The 17696-nt window shown below is 37.8% G+C and overlaps 1 protein-coding gene across 1 annotated transcript in view; it reads left to right on the top strand.

Annotated features, from left to right (window-relative positions):
- The window catches only part of LOC122040963 (DNA gyrase subunit A, chloroplastic/mitochondrial-like), a 64986-nt gene that overhangs the window by 23838 nt on the left and 23452 nt on the right, over positions 1 to 17696 (top strand). Inside the window, exons 11-13 of the mRNA XM_042600461.1 lie at positions 13121 to 13190; positions 13282 to 13369; positions 16586 to 16634. Coding sequence (XP_042456395.1) covers positions 13121 to 13190; positions 13282 to 13369; positions 16586 to 16634 — 207 coding nt within the window. The remainder of the gene's footprint in view (positions 1 to 13120; positions 13191 to 13281; positions 13370 to 16585; positions 16635 to 17696) is intronic.

Raw genomic sequence — 17696 nt, 5'->3', positions numbered from 1 at the left:
TCCACCACATTACCTCAAACCTAACTAAAATCAAGCTTTTCTACACAATCACACCAAATCTACAAAAAATATTGTGTTGGTCTGGAGTTCTGTCTCTTCTTGACAGAGACTTGTCCGGACCCCTATCTAGAAAGGATCAATTTCTATTTTCTACAATGATTTCAGGGAAGAAAGTGTTTATAATGGCAGACTCTACCTTGTATTTGATCCTCTCTAACTCTTTGCAAACAAGAGGTTGCCTAGACCCTTAGGATTCCATAGAAGGGGTTGATCTGTAAACTAAATCTTGTCAAGTCTGGCTGTAAATCAAAACTTACAACACATAGGGGATAATCTCTGTATATTGATTAAGACTCAAACCTTATAGTAACTTCATAATGGATGACTTGCATCATCTCAATATAATTATTTTGTCTTCATATTTATAAATTTACTTTTATCTATTTAATTATCAATTTTAATTATTTATTAAATTATTTTTTCTTATACAATTTGCATTTCATTATTAACATTATATTTACCCTAGTTGAACCATCATCTATTGTTAAAAAAAAGAAAAGAGAACATTAAAATTAATCTAGTGACATCCTTAATATCACGCTTCATTCGAGTGCACCATACTTTGTTTTAGAAGTATTATTACTTACCATCTTAGATCAATATGTTGAGGGCTTGAGGCAAACCCTAAACTATTTTTAGAGATATAAATGCAAGTTGTTAAGGGCCTAAAATCAAAATGTATGACAAGCTTAAGAATCACGATAGCCATAACAAGCCATTCAAGTAGTTCTTCACACAATATAAACCCATGAATAATATTCACATTGTCCACCATCACATTATTTTGAGCTTAGAGGATAAATTACTTGCCTGAAATTCATGATGCACTCAAGACTTAAACATGACACCCTTGCTTTGATGGACAATTGGACTATAATAGATCTCTATGCTATTTTCCCTACATTGAATGCTATTTTGACTTTATGACATGACCTTCATTGAATGCGTAGCAATTGGCAATAAAAAATCCATCAGATCTGCTATAGAATCACCATTATGTAATAGATGTTGGGCCCATCATATATTGGCATGAAATGAAAATAAACTTGATGGAAAAAAATATGTTCCATCGAATTTTAAAAGATGATTACTAATAAATTTGAAAACCCCAAATACTTTATCATTAGTGAATTGAAATTAAAGACGTTATTCAAAGTCTTTAATTCACCCACAATCAAAGAACTTTTAATTAAAATGAAAGAGTTGAACTCTCCTCACAGAGGTGCTCTCTAGATCTTCCTAACAATTTGACTTTAAAGGACTCACCTATGTCTTTGCTGTAGAAAAATTGTTCGATGACTTGACCTTTTGATGACATGGCCTTTTAAGAGTCACCTAAAAATATTTTCCTTGAATCTTCATAGGAGACCTATAGCGACCCTTTATCCATGCTGCTTAAAGAAATCCCTAACAATCTCTTACTTGAGTTTTCTCAAGAGCCTACTAATAATCCTCTACTTAAGAGTCCCCTAAAAATATTTTCCTCGAATCTTCCTAGGAGACCTATAGCGACCCTTTATCCATGCTGCTTAAAGAAATCCCTAACAATCTCTTACTTGAGTATTCTCAAGAGCCTACAAATAATCCTCTACTTAAACTTTGCATTGAGACCTTGACAATCCTTGAGACTCCTTAAAAGCTCTCTGACAATTCTCAGATTAAAGCTCTTAAATGATTCCTTGATGATCTTCTATAGTAATCCTCTACTTCTTCTAAAGTGCTCTTGATGATTTTAGATTAACCTTCTAAATATTCTTCTAATGGTTCTGCATTTGAACCTGTTAAATAATCCTTTACTTAGTCTTCTAAAGAGTCCCCTATCAATTCTTTACTTGAATCTTTTGAAGACTTCCTCGACTATCATTCACTTAAATATTTGCAAAGCCTAGAGTTAATTTACATATTATTGTCCACTATCTAAATCATTATTGTCCACTAAATCTATGATTGTCACACTACCTTAAGGACTCGAAAGAAAAAGAACAAAAAAAAAGGTAGAACAAAACTTGCTAAAATTAGTTATAACAATCCTAGTAAAATGTCTATTAGTGTGTTTTAGTAATTTGTAAGTGTAAAACTTGTCACCATATTGATTTGATTTCTTTGCCTACTTTCTATCAACCTAATTGAGGATTTTACTGTGCGAATATGGACATTGATACTAGAAGAAAGATTGAGTCAAGTAATGATTATTATAAACCATATAATTATGTGCCTTGTAGAGTCAAAGAGAATGATCTGTAGCACACATGCATTCATTAGCTCTAGAATTCTCTAAGAAAGTTCTATGCAAACATATTTATTATTATTGTGAAAAAGATTGACTCTAATCCATCTATATATCGATATTTAACTTACCAACTTATTTATATTTAACTTACCAACTTATTTAAACATTAGTCAAATTTTAAATTAGAGAATAGTTTTCAAAGCTTATATTTCTTGGTGATAAAACAAGATATTGTAAAAGGTTTTTTAGGCCTTAGTGATAAGTTACATTTTTTCACATGATTTGGTTGTATTATGATTTATAAAAGGGTTCCTATCTTGTGTATTAATTATCTTTAGGAACATAAATTTTCCTCGTTCATCAAGAGGTGAGTTTTGGGTGGCATGATTAGTATGTTTGTATCACCATATATCAGTATGCTAGCAAATTGCTAGGTCATTTGTATTGGAAGATTCATTTGTATCAAATGGAGTCCTAGTCCTCTTGTGAATTATTTCAGAGGAGATATTATTTATTCAAAGCCACCCGTGCTAAATTTAGTATTATTCATAGATTAAAATGTCGTTCCGTGCCGCTCGGCACAAACGGTTTTTACCGTCCGCCGGGCGAGCGGAATTGGCACTAGAGGTGTCTGTGTCTCGATGCGTCGTAGGTGGCGTTGGAGAAGTCACGGGATGCCGGATACATCGGGACGCCTCCAGCGGTGTCGAAGGCGTCACGGGATGCCTCTTGCGGCGTCGAAGGCGTCTCGAGACGCCTCCGGCGATGCCTCCGGTTACAGCCTTGTCACTGTGATGCTTCACAGCGGTTCCGTAAGGCGGCGGGGTTGTGAGTTCGCAACCTCGTCACAGATGTTGCATGTTCCTTCGTGGATCTGTTGCGAATCTACGGCGAGGTTGTGTGTCCGCGGTGAGGGGATTGGATTCAATAAATTGGAGAGGACGAAAAACTTATTCTGCATGGAAAAAACAGTCGGCCAGCTAATTAGAGAGGACAAAAAACTTATTTTGCATGAAAAAATAGTCGGCCATCCTATTAGAGTGGACGGAAAACTTATTCCGTCCAATTTAGGACGGACAAAAAAGGCAAAAAACAGTGCAAATGGATTTCAAATCCATCCATCTTTTTTAAGATAGGTAAACAGAGGAAGAGATCTTGATTTTTGTGTAATCTATCCTTTCTTCTTTTCGTGCTTTGGAGCTGTGTTGTAAATGACGGTAGACGGCGGTGGGACTGTCAATGACCGCATGTTGCCTTGGCAGTTGATTTTTTCCTTTTAAACTATTTTTTATACATAATACATAATTTTTTATGTAATATATGCAATTGAATGATGTTTATGCATAAATAAGCCAATACGATACAATTTATATAAGCTATAAATAAATATATAAATGCAACTAACATGATAATTAATAAAGATTCATCACTATATTACTACTAAACAAGTAATATCATTACTTTTACCAAAAGTCTAAGTTTAAAATTCAAAGTTTTTGTTTAAAGTAAAACCTAGAATCTCGTGTCATTAGAACCCCCACGAGTTAGGCCTTTATATAGGAAAGAAGATATACACCAAAAGACACAAATACCCTTTTACTTATTCTAACACTCCCCCTCAAGCTTGAGAATATAGATCATATATACCAAGCTTGTTACATATGTAGTGAATCCGGGGACCTCTAAGTGATTTAGTAAATATATCTGCTAGCTGATCATTTGAGTTGACAAAACTAGTAGATATTTCTCCGGATATGACTTTCTCTTTGACAAAGTGACAGTCAACTTCAATATGCTTTGTTCTCTCATGGAAGACTGGATTTGAGGCAATATGCATAGCAGCTTGGTTGTCACATATGAGTGACATTTGTGTAACCTCTCCAAACCTTAGTTCCTGAAGCAACTGTTTTCACCATATAAGTTCTTGACTAGCAATAGCCATAGCTCGATATTCTGCCTCTGCACCGGATCTTGCCACAACATTTTGTTTTTTGCTTTTCCAAGAAATAAGGTTACCTCCGACAAATATACAAAATCCAGAAGTGGACCTTCTATCAGAGGGAGATCCTGCCCAATCTGCATCAGAATATCCTACGACTTTAGTATGTCCTTTGTCTTCATATAAAGACCCTTTCACGGTGCTCCCCTGATATATCGAACAATGCGAGTCACTGCATCCCAATGTTCTTTGCATGGAGAGCTAAGAAACTGAATTACTACACTTACTGCAAATGAGATATCCGGACGAGTGACAGTAAGGTAGCTTAGTTTCCCTACCAATCGCCTGTACTGTTCAAGATCTGAAAGAGGCTCCCCCTGATTTGGTAGGAGCTTGACATTAGGATCCATGAGATTGTCGACTGTCTTCGAGTTTAACATTCCTGTTTCTTCCAGAATATCCATTGCATACTTCCTTTGGGATATCATGATTCCATCTTTAGACTGTGCCACTTCTATCCCTAGAAAATATTTGAATTTGCCGAGATCTTTTGTCTGGAAATGTTTGAAAAGATGTTGTTTTACTTGTGAAATCCCAAGATGATCATTACCTGTGATGGCAATATCATCAACATAAACCACTACATAGATGCAACCAGTAGATGAGTGGTGATAAAAGACAGAATGATCAGCCTCGCTTCGAGTCATGCTAAACTGTTGAATTACGGTACTAAATCTACTGAACCATGCTCTGGGTGACTGCTTGAGACCATATAAAGATTTCCGCAAGCGACATACAAGACCAGAAGACTCCCCCTGAGCAACAAAACACGGAGGTTGCTCCATGTAGACTTCCTCGAGCAGGTCACCATGTAAGAATGCATTTTTGATGTCCAACTGATGAAGGGGCCAATGGCGAATTGCAGCAATAGACAGAAAAAGACGCACAGAAGACATCTTGGCAACAGGAGAAAAGGTGTCGCCATAATCCAATCCAAATACCTGAGTATAGCCTTTAGCGACAAGATGAGCCTTAAGCCGATCAACCGTACCGTCTACACCAACTTTTACCGTAAACACCCATCGACAACCAACCACTGACTTCTCAGGAGGTAGAGGAACGAGGTCCCAAGTCCCACTGCTTTGTAGGGCACTCATTTCATCAAACATAGCCTATTTCCATCCTGGATGGGCAAAGGCATCACCTGCAGTCTTCGAAACAGAAACAGACGACAAGGAAGACAGACAATAATAATAGGATGGGGAAAGACGATGATAGCTTAAATAAACATAGTGAGGAGAAGGATTACGAGTGGAACGCATACCCTTTCGAAGTGCAATAGGAACATCAGAGTCAGGAGATGGGACCGGAGGAAACGGCGAAGGATTTGACTCCAAAGATGTGCCCACGACAGTGTCAGTGTTGGTCAGCAGCAAAGCGGAACAAGGACGACGCTGATAAACCTGCAAAGGAGCAGAAGAGGCTGAAGATGATAGAGGCGCCTCCGGAGGACAAAAGATAGTTACTGGTGCAGGTGGAGAGGGAGAAACCTCGACCTGTGAAGCGGAAGGACCAAAAAAAGAAACCGACTCAAAAAATGTGACATCAGCAAAGATGAAGTATCGACGAAGAGTAGGGGAATAACACTTGTACCCTTTCTGAGACCGTGGGTACCCAAGGAAGACACACTTATGAGATCGGGGAGAGAGTTTGTCAATGCCAGGATCAAGAGCATGAGCAAAACATATAGAACCAAAGACCCGAGGTGGTAGAGGATGAAGGGACTGATGTGGATAAAGTACCTGAAGAGGTATTTTACCCTGGAGAGTGGATGAAGGCATGCGATTGATGAGATAACACGCAATAAGTACGGCATCACCCCAAAACTGATGAGGGACATGAGAATGGAGAAGAAGAGTCCGAGTGGTTTCAAGGAGATGACGATTCTTGCGTTCTGCAACTCCATTCTGTTGAGGGGTATGAGGGCAAGACGTGCGATGCAGCACACCATGAGATGTCAAGAAGGTACGAAACTGAGTAGACAAATACTCGCGTGCATTATCACTTTGCAAAGTTCGAAGGGAAGTACCAAATTGAGTTTTTATTTCAAGGAAAAAGGATTCAAAAATAGAAAACAACTCTGAACGATCCTTCATTAGATATAACCATGTACAACGGGAAAAATCGTCTATAAAAGTAACAAAATATCTTGACCCCATAGTAGAAGAAACACGACTCGGACCCCAAACATCAGAATGAACCAAAGAAAAGGGAGACATAGCCCGACTCTCAATACGAGGAGAAAAAGAACTACGAACATGCTTACCTAATTGACACGACGCACAAGATAAAGACTCTAAGTGAGAAAGACTAGGATGTAACTGTTTCAACTTATTAAGACCTGGATGTCCCAACTGAGCATGAATAAGAAGTGGAGATGCCGCCGCCGAACCAACAAAAGAGGGTTGGTGAAGTCGATATAGACCATGAGATTCACATCCGAAGCCAATCATCCTCCCCGTACTCCGGTCCTGTAGGGAAACGGACGTGTTAGTAAAAGAAATGACACAATCAAGAGATCGAGTAAGTTGACTTATGGACAATAAATTAAAAGGAGCGCTGGGAACATAAAGAACATTATGAACTGAAAGAGATGAAGAAGGATGAACAATACTAATACCCTAGGACTAAGTTTGGGAGCTATTGGCCATGGTGACCATTGGTAAATAACCGAAAGTAGTGAGAGAAGAAAATAAGGATTTATTACCAATGATATGATCGGTGGCCTCAGAATCAAGAACCGGGCCTGAAAAAAAGATATGCCAACAAAGCAATTACCAGCGTGTGCAACGGTAGCAGTGGAATCAGAAGCCTGACGATCCTCAAATCATTTCAGAAAGTCATTATAGGAAGGTAGTGGGGTCGGCGCCGGTGTTAACTGTGAAGCGGAAGCTGAAGAAGCAACAAAACTCTGAACGATCTAAGCAGCACGAGAAGGTCGACCATGTAGATTCCAGCACTTATCAATCGTGCGTCCCGGTCGGTGGCAATGATCACACCAAGGATGTCCTTTGCCACCCTTGCGAGGTGGAGGTCCGTTGTTATGTCGAGAGACCAAAGTCGACGAGTCAATAGGAACGGAAGAAGGCATTGTCAAGACTTTGGCCGGGACACGAGAAGAGTCGCCCGTATTTTCCATGGTAGCACGAACATGAGAATAATCTGTGGGCAGACCATATAAAGCCAAAGACGTAAAAAATTTCTTCCGATTTTCAAGCTCTTCAACAGGATCGGCCGCAGGTGGGAGCAGTTCATTGAAGTCACAAAGAAGGCTAGAAACTGAACCCAGATAATTTGACATTGAATCCTTAATCTGATTGGCGCTGAGGATAGTCATGAGATCTTCACAAACTTGATAGAGTCGTCGAGAGGTGTTTGTAAAGAGTTGTTGAGCTTGCGTCCAAACAGCTTTGCAGGTTTTGTGAGTACGGAAGACATTCCTAAGAGATGAATGGATGGTGGCTCGGATAATACAACACAACTGAGCGTCAACCTTCTTCCACAAAGGACGATCGGCGTCTTGAATATCTTCTTCAGTTTGAGTGAGATGTGTCTCTTATCCCTGTCCAACAAGCCAAAGTTCAATGTGAGACGCCAGGAGATATAATTTTTACCATTCAACTGCTCGGAAGAAAGGGGTGCAGTAATATGATTGGTAAAGATTGAGGTATTTGGCTTTGGGGCGCTAGATGTAGCCATGAATAGAACTGTGGACCGGACTGCGCTTGCTTCTTCTGCCCAATCGGATGAATCCGGGAACGAGAACAGCCACTGGAAAACTCGCAGCAGGGTAACGAGAACAGCCACTGGAAAACTCGCAGCAGGGTAACGTGAACAGCCACTGGAAAACTCGCAGCAGGGTCGGATGAGATGCAGAAGCTTCTTCGGAGATGCCCTACTCCAGCAGGAACTCTTCGAAGCTTGCTGTGCCACCGATTCTTCCCCTGCCGGTGAAGAGTTGAGCTTGAACAGGGAACGTCGCCGCTGTCACTTTCAGCCCGTAGCACTCGTCGCCGTCCGTCGCCGCTGGAGAGAAGAAGAGGTGCTGCCGGCCGGAAAGAAGAAGAAGAAAGGAGAAAACGCTGTGGGGGAGAGGGGAGCGCCGCTGTGCCCTAGCCGCGTGAGAAGAGGAAAACGCGAACAGAAGGGCGTCGGGCGTCGGGTGTCTGGCGTCCATGAAACAACAGGCGGGCGTTGGGCGTCCACGAGGCGGAGCTCAGCGTCCACAAACCAGCAGGCGAAGCTCGATGCTGGAGAACTCACGCGGTGCGGCGCTGGAGAAGAACTTGCGCGTCGCTGGAGAAGAACTTGCGCGTCGCTGGAGAAGAACTCGCGCGTCGCGCGGTGCGGCGCTGGAGAACTCGCGCGGTGCGGCGCTGGAGAAGAACTCGCGCGTCGCTTGCGGAAGAGAAAGGCTCGGCAGAAAGAGACGGCGCGGATAGAGAAAAGAAATTAGGGTTTTAACTTTGCTCTGATACCATGTTAAAAGTAAAACCTAGAATCTCGTGTCATTAGAACCCCCACGAGTTAGGCCTTTATATAGGAAAGAAGATATACACCAAAAGACACAAATACCCTTTTACTTATTCTAACAGTTTCAATCCAACATTTCAAGCCAACAAGGATTGACTAAACATAACTAATCTTCTAAATTATCTACACATGCATTATCGTCTAATGTTTCTAAATCCTCATCAAGTTCTCCAATGGGGATGTTTTTGTACTCCTCCTTGTAGCACTTCATCCACTTTGAGGCTTCTGCCACCATTCTCCAAGTAAGCCCCGAACTTGGCTTGACCTCATCTTCATCGCCACCATCAATAAGCCAACTTGAGTTTCACTAGCTTGAGAGGATAGAAGCAAATTTCTGCCAATTTGTCTTTTACTCTTCTTCTTCTTCCTCCGCCACTATTTCTCTTCTTAGTGTGTATTTAAACAATTAGAAAATTATTAAAAACTAATAAAAAGAAAGGATAGATAGAATAATTTATGAATTACTATATACCCCTTCAAATTGACTCTATTCACATGAACCATTTGTTAAAGAGAGAAATCTCTTTGCCATTTTTTTTTGTAAGTTTGGAGTGTCACCATTTCACTACCATCCAACTTAAAAAAGCAAAGAAAAAAAACAATAAATCAAAAAATAGGTAAAAGAGACATGTATATCTGAATAGAAATAAAGGAAAGAGATGTACCTGGATCAAATTCATGGTACACATCCACCTTCTCATATGCGGTGACCGTCATTTTCTTCTATACTTCAACAATTCATTATTAGAAATGGTGAATTGCATGTCCTCGTTGGTGGAAAAAATTCTCTCAGCACAATTCGAGATTCAAATCATTTGTGTCATTTTGTATGCTTGGATCTTTGAAGTAAAAAATTAGATTCAACATGTTAGCGGTATAATGCAAGGACTATCAAGATTGGAGTGACATTTTCTTCATTTTAATATCTTCCTTGGCTTGTTTAAGTGCACTCAATAAAAAGGTCATCGAAGGTGTTTTTTCACTGTCAATTAGGCGTAAAACTTTCACTAAAGGGGGTGAAAACATTCAAAGCCAAAGAAACACCATTCCAAAAAGAGATATTGTTATCGTCACCTCCGTCGCTTTCCCCTTCACACCGCTCCTTAATTTTTTTTTTGCCCCACTCCTCGGATGTAAACATAAGTTTCAATTGATCTTTCAAAAATGAAGTAGCAAATCTAGTCATCCCGGGCTTCACAATATCCTTATATAATGTGCATTGATGAATATTGTTAGGGTCTTTGTTTTTTCAAGCATTCCGCTAAACTTGGTTAGCTTTTCAATTGCTTCAAGCATGGGGTTGATTGTATGAGTTGCACAAGAGGGTTAAAGAAATATGAGGTTGTGTAACCTTCAACAACTCCGCTGTCATATTGTTTGTTGCATTGGCCAATTCCATTGCTGTGTTTTTCCACAAACTTGAAGATGTAAATCCTATGTGTGTGCCTCCATGGATTCTTCAATAGAATCAAGGAATGAAGTGCCTAGTTTGCAATTAACACATAAATTCATGATGCTTCTTCTCTTGTGATCCATCCATGTATCGGTCATAATTGAACATCAATTTTTCATCCACTCTTCTTCATGCTTTTTACGAGATAATTTGATCCTCTCAACTTCTTGCTTCAAAAGTGGCTCTTTGAAGATATTGACTTGGAGGTTTGTAGCTAGGGCCGAATTGGCCCATCGTCTTTACAAATTGTCTAAAGATTTGATTGTCAATTGCATGAAAAGAAATCCCCGGTTTATAAATCCATCTTGTAAAGTACTCATGCACATCATTTGTAAACTTTAACTTCAATACATCATTTATGTTTTGTTGTTTTGCCTTTGTGGATCGATTGTCGATGTCCACTTATTAATAGACCCAAGGTACTTTAACTTTTTTTTAGAAGACTCCCTCTCCACTCGACAATCATTATCTTCTACATCATCTATTTTTTACTTCCGCCCCTCTTCTTTTAGTCCTTCCACCCTTTCTCACTAATAATTCTTGCTATTTTCAAGATAAGCTCTTACTTATTTTTTTGTTTCATCGGATGCTTTAGGCTATGTTTCAACTTGTCCTACAATATCCGCAATATGATGCTTCATTCAATAAACTCCTCCCTTAATAAGTCTCTCACATAATTTGCACGAGATATTTTTGTTTTGGAAGGGAGAGAAAGTGTATTAATATATCTAGGATTTTCAAATTTTGTTGACTTTGATCACCTCACGCCCTCCTACCGGCTTTATCGCATCATCCACTGCCTCGCCTGACTCGCCTGCCTCTTCACTAGCCTTGACTCATCTTTGACCGCCTAATGCACCTTCTAAGGTGAAGGCGGTGCGGTTGATGCACGCTTCTTGCCTAGGCGGCCGCCTCAACCACTATTTAGAACACTGCTTTGGAGTAAACAAGGCTTAAAATTTATAGGAAAATTGGACACTGCTTGGTTTGACTTTTTTCATTTCATTTTGTTTTATAAAAACAAAAATTAATTTTGGAAAATTTGTATGGCAAATTGATTTCTTTAAATGTGATAAAAAAAGGGCAGCTCGGTGCACGAAGCTCCCGTTATGTGGGGTCCCGGGAAAGGATCCATTGTACGTAGTCTTACCTTGTGTTTTGCAAGAGGTTGTTTTCAAGATTCGAACTCGTGACCTTTTGGTCACAAAGCAACTACTTTAACGTTGCGCCAAGACTCTCTTTCATTTCTTTGAATGTGATGAAGATAAAAAATTGAAAATGAAAAATAGTAAATGAAAAAACAAATGGTGCCTTATTTTCTGTTTTACTGATTGTTTTCAATCTGACTAAGCACAAGACATGTGATATTTGGTTATCAACCAGCAAGAATGTGTTTTTTTCAACTTCATTTTGAATTAGGTCAAATTAGAATATCTCCAGAAAAATGTTTGAACTTTGAACTCTATGTGTTGGGTATAATCCCTTATTTTGTGATGAGTCATCTTGGCTGCAAGGATAAACAATAAGATGCTACTGATGGTATAATGGAATTGTGCGAGATTACAATGATTTAGATGGAAATTAAAAAACTTATTGTATAGTGCCTTCCATGAATCTGTTCCATACTCTTGTGTTTATCATTAATTAAGAAAGAAAGAGGCTTCAGGAATCAGGACCTCCCATCTCCATTAATGTAAGTAATACCAATATCTAATTGTTGGGGAATACAATTTTTTTAATGTATACGAAGGGGAACTATATGGCAATGTGCAAAATACAAAAATTGTGTATGTTGGGGGTGGGAGGGGGTGGGTGACAATGGCACGTGAAGGCAATTGGGTCCTGGTTGTGATTAAACAAAAACGTTTCTAATGGTGTGGTGATAATAAATGCAGTACATCTTCTTTTTGTTCCATAATATGGAAAATAAAGAAATAGAGAGGGGGTGGGTGACAATGGCACGTGAAAGCAATTGGGTCCTGGTTGTGATTAAACAAAAACGTTTCTAATGTTGTGGTGATAATAAATGCAGTACATCTTTTTGTTCCATAATATGGAAAATAATGAAATAGAGGGGACTTTTTAATTGTTAGTGCTTAAATATTATTCCTTGATGATGAATTTTGTAGAATATCTGAATCTGACAGTATAATATTTTTTGATAACAAAATTTGGTTGCCACTGATACAGATGTCATTTAACATGGCTCACCTATTATTTCAAATTAATTCAATTCAGCCTGATTTCAACTTAACCAAAAATGTGATGGTTTTTATTTTTTTTGTCATTCATTCTTTATGACCATATTTGGTTAACTTGGTGTATAAAAGGGAGGCAATTACACACAAGATCATTCAAGTACAAGCACCTATTAGTTCAAATTAATTCAATTCAGCCTGATTTCAACTTAACGAAAAATCTGATGGTTTTATTTTTTTTGTCATTCATTCTTTATGACCATGTTTGGTTAACTTGGTGTATAAAAGGGAGGCAATTACACACAAGATCATTCAACTTCAAGGGGTGTACATATTTGGTTAACTTATTGTATAAAAAGGAGCTAACACACAAGATCATTCAACTACAAGGGGTGTACATGAATTGTTCCCCTACTATTTATTAAAAAATGGATCAATATGCTCGTGTAATGATTTATTTTTTTGTTTAAGTTCAGTCAAGAAATTGTTCAAACAATTGATATCCAAGTGTCTTTCCCATCCTTGTGCCATTTTACATAATTATTATCAACAAATATCTTTGCAAATATTTGGTCTCTTACCACCTTTTATTGAGAAGCTGAGGTACAGTTTGTCTCTTTCAATTAATTTTTTGATTTTGAAAACAGATTTTAGATGGTATATGTGATATTCGCGATGAAAGTGACCGCTCTGGAATGCGTATTGTTATTGAGGTCAGTTTAGTTTATAGCATGCCTTCCTGATTTGAACTTCTTTTGCAGTAGAATTTCTGTCTAAACTATCCCTTGCTGATATAATTTTTCTTTAGCTGAAAAAGGGTCAGATCCATCAATTGTTCTCAACAAACTTTATCAGCATACTACTCTTCAGTCTAGTTTTAGCTGCAACATGGTAGGGTGAGTATTATGCCTTTATTTATGATTCAATTTGTTGCATCTTAAAGTTATTTGCGATAACCTTTCAGTATTGATATTCCAAAGACCGGGCAAATGATCCTTGAAGACCAATATAATTATGTTGGGACCTTGACGTCCTCTAGCGGCGGCGGCCGGGGGGAGGGGGGGTGGGGGTGGTTGATTAGCGTCTCACCCAAATCGTTCGCTTCCTATAATGTTAGTGCACAGCGGAATACAAAACAAACTAACAAGTAGAAAGCTAAACTAAAACAAGAAGAATGAAGACAAGCAAACCACAAAGACATGCTCGTTTACGTGGTTTGGAGATAAAACTCCTATTCCACAGCGGTCCGTAAGGTGGACGATCCCGATCCGTCGGTGAATGATTCCCCGGAAACCCCTGGCTAGCTCAAACCTCTTTCTCGGTGGGGAAACCTCACCACAACGTTGATCCAAAACCCTTAGATCACAAGAAGAGCTTGGAGCACTTCGGAGACTTCTAATAGACTTTAACCAAGCTTATTTCGTCAACCTTGGCCAAGCACCCCGAGCTATCTTAAATAGAGCTTGGGAGGAAACATTGTTTCCCGCCACTAGTCGACTGGTAAAAACACCAGTCGAATGGTTCTAAGTGGAATTCAACGATTACAAGCCAACGACTCGATACCAGTCGACTGATGAAAACACCAGTTGATTGCTCCACATGGGTTGAGTGAACAGAGGTATTATGTTCGCTAACAGACTGATGAAAACACCAGTTGACTGTTACAGTAACTGCCAATGTTATCAAAATTGCGAGTTTACTTATGAAAATCGAGTGAAATCATCGTGTATTAAAGTAAAATCAGATCAAAATCGTAAAATCACATTTAAACTTGTAAAAACATGATTTTTGAGATAATTTTATCGATTTTGTGTCGTTAATAAAGGGAAACTATTTTGGACAAAACGATATCGTTTTGGGACTATTTTAGATTTATACTTGTCTATGAATGATTTATATTAATTTGTTATCTTGTGTTTTATTTATCTTTGGACTTAAGTTTTAGACTTGAATTTATGTTTATGTTGTGTTTTCATGGCAAGTATTTGGTTGTTTAAAAGTTTAAAATTATCAGTAGTTTATGATTATATGAATTAAAATATTCTATATGTAGATTTATATTATAATTTGGATTAAAATATTTAATGATCAATTAAAAAGAATATATCAGGTTTCTTTTAAAATTGATTTAATGTATGATGTAAAATTTTACGATTTTACGATCTGATTTTACGACTGTTCTAACAATTTTACCTAAACTCTCGATTTTGACAACACTGGTAATTGTTAAAGTAAAATCCTAAACTTAGGATTTTTTTTCTGAGTACGATCTCTCATGCATTCGTCCTTATCCACACAACCTCATCGACCTTGTCTTCTAGCCTCCTCCATCAGCTTTGCGTCCCTCAAATGCTTCCCTATTTTTCACACCTTGCCTTCAGGAGCTTCCTTCGGCCTTATCATTATTGCCAGGTCTTCCTCTGCCAAGAGGCCGCGCCTCCGAGACTTCAACCTTTGCCAAGAGGCCGCGCCTCCGGGACTTCAACCTTTACCAAGTCACACTTCGACTTACGTTGCTAAGACTACATGCTTGGACTTACACTGCCAAGACTCACCCTTAGACTTTTCCCTTTGCTAAGTTCACACTTGGACTTTTTTTTTATTGTACCTGCATCCTGCACACTCACAAGCACATATCAAATACAACAATAAACCTAACTTAAACCTTTGCCCCAAAATCAGAACCTAAGGTATCCAGATTGCTCTAACAATCTTCCCTTTTTGATGTTTAGCAACCCGTTTAAGTTAGGGAAACAATATAGCAATACATATGCAAATAAATGTGCAAATCAACTCATGCATAAATAATGGAGCCTAAATCCCTAGGCTCCTCCTTTATTTAGGCTCCCCCTTAAGCTATGATTTTCCGCAAAGGTAAACTTCTCTCTTTTTACCAATAAATGAGCAATCGCTCCCCCTTCACCTAAGCTCCCTCTTGAGATAGGATTTTATGCAAAGGTGTGGAGCTCCCCCGGATTGCTCCAACAAATTATGCAACCTTTTTTACTGGGTTAAGCTGTATATTTTAATATTAGCAGTTTGATACTAGACAACCAATATTTTGTATTAAATTATTTCAGTTGCAACACCACAAGTTATATACATATATTTTTTCGACAATAGTATTCTTCCTTTAGAGTTTATAATATGTCAATTCATGTCCATCACCCTCATGCTCCTTTTTAATGATAACTGTGATTCTTGTCCTATGGTTGTTGCGGTTTTGTTTGCTTGATTTTTTGCTGATAGTTTTTACTCACATGATCTTTCTGTTGCATCCTAGTAGTGGAATAAAATAGTCTCCAAACTCATAATCAAAACAAATATCTTAGAACTTTCTCATTACGATGTTAGGTTTAAAGCTGCTAAGTAATTATTATTTGTAATCTGGAAATGTTAGAATTTCTTTGTTAACTTTTTCCCAACTCAATACAATGCAGTATATATGTGATTAAGTTTGAGTTAATTAAAGAATCTCTTTATAATTGCTCCTATTTTCAGTTCTTTATGACTTTTACTACGTATGCATGTTATACTTAATGTTATGATTATATTGTTCTTTCTCTGAATTTTGTATTATATCTATATCACTCTTATCTATCTCCGTATATGAAGCTTCTTTCTGCCTTCATTGCTTCTTGTTGAACAACATTTGCAAAATTATCATGAATTCCCCTTCCACCAACGTACAGTCACAACATATAGTTGAACCTGTTGTTGTTTTCATTCTATTTCGTTTGTTTACTGGAACAATGGTAGGATTGGATTTGCTGAGTATAAACATTATGAACAAATTTAAATTCAATCAAATGCTTGATTCTATTCCTGCCTAGAAGTACACAGTTATTGATTGTAATAGTTGTGTATAGTCGAAGTCACAGATCAGGGTGATTCACTAGTTAAATTGCTATCTCTGGGCCATGTTGACTTTTGGATGCAATTTCTCAAGTTTGAGCTGTATCCTTTTCCATGCTTTTGTAAACTTTTCTTTACTTGATTATGGAAGATTGCACCTTTCATTTTTTTTGCCAATGGCAAAGTTGCTTTTTTTTTTTTTTTTGCCAGTGTCAGAGTTGCTTTCTTTTTTTATGCTTTTGCTTTTGCATTTGCAGTATTCTTGATTCGCAGCCAAAGCTGATGGGCTTGAAGGAATTGCTTCAGGTAGTAAATATTCCCAAAGGACGTTTTTTCAACTGTGGCTTTCAATAATTCTATAACATTACCATTACTAGTTTGTAGTTTCTATAAATTGATATGTTTAGGTTAGTTGTATGGAGTGCTATGCTCTAAATTGGATTTCTTAGAACTAAGAATCGTATTAGTAATTATAGTTTCAATAATGTTGATTATTTATTTGATATCAGGAATATTTGGAGTTTGATCTCTGATGACACTTTTTTTGTTAAGGATAGTAATGGTGATCGTTACTCTATATTTTTTGATATTGAAAATCATATTTTTGAGGTTGACAGTGATAGTTCCTTTATGAGTGAACTAGAAATTATTGTTTCTAGTTATTTGAATAGGGGTCTAAGTCTAAGAAAAAGAATCATACATGTAATGATACTGAATCCAGTTGGAAAAAGAACATTATTAGTAGCATTGATAGTTATCTTCGTTTTGAAGTCAGTATTAATAGTTCTATTTCCTTCAGGTAGTAAATATTCCCAAAGGACGTTTTTTCAACTGTCTTTCAATAATTCTATAACATTACCATTACTAGTTTGTAGTTTCTATAAATTGATATGTTTAGGTTAGTTGTATGGAGTGCTATGCTCTAAATTGGATTTCTTAGAACTAAGACAACATTCTCTTTTAAGACATTCCTCTTTAGGTTAGTTGTATGGAGTGCTATGCTCTAAATTGGATTTCTTAGAACTAAGACAACATTCTCTTTCAAGACATTCCTCTTCAGGTTAGCATGGAGTGACATACCTTAAACTGTGAGATTGTTAGTACCAGTTTATTGGAATAGATGTGAATAGGTGATCTACCATGTTTGTTCTATTTATGGAGGAATGAAGTGGATGATCCATACCACGATGCATTAGGAAAGGAGTGTTATTGAGAGGACACCAAGAGTAGGATAAGCACATCTCATGATGTATTGGGAAAGGAGGGCTATTGAGAGGATGATAGGTGTTACGAAGTGAATAAGCCAATCCATGAAGTATTGGTAAGGGAGGGTTATTGAGGGACAATAAGTATGGTCTTATGTTTGGT

This window comes from Zingiber officinale, chromosome 2A (assembly GCF_018446385.1).
Source record: "Zingiber officinale cultivar Zhangliang chromosome 2A, Zo_v1.1, whole genome shotgun sequence".
NCBI classification, from domain to species: Eukaryota; Viridiplantae; Streptophyta; class Magnoliopsida; order Zingiberales; family Zingiberaceae; genus Zingiber; species Zingiber officinale.
Note: the sequence above shows the minus strand (reverse complement) of the source record. Positions and strands in the feature narration are given on the sequence as shown.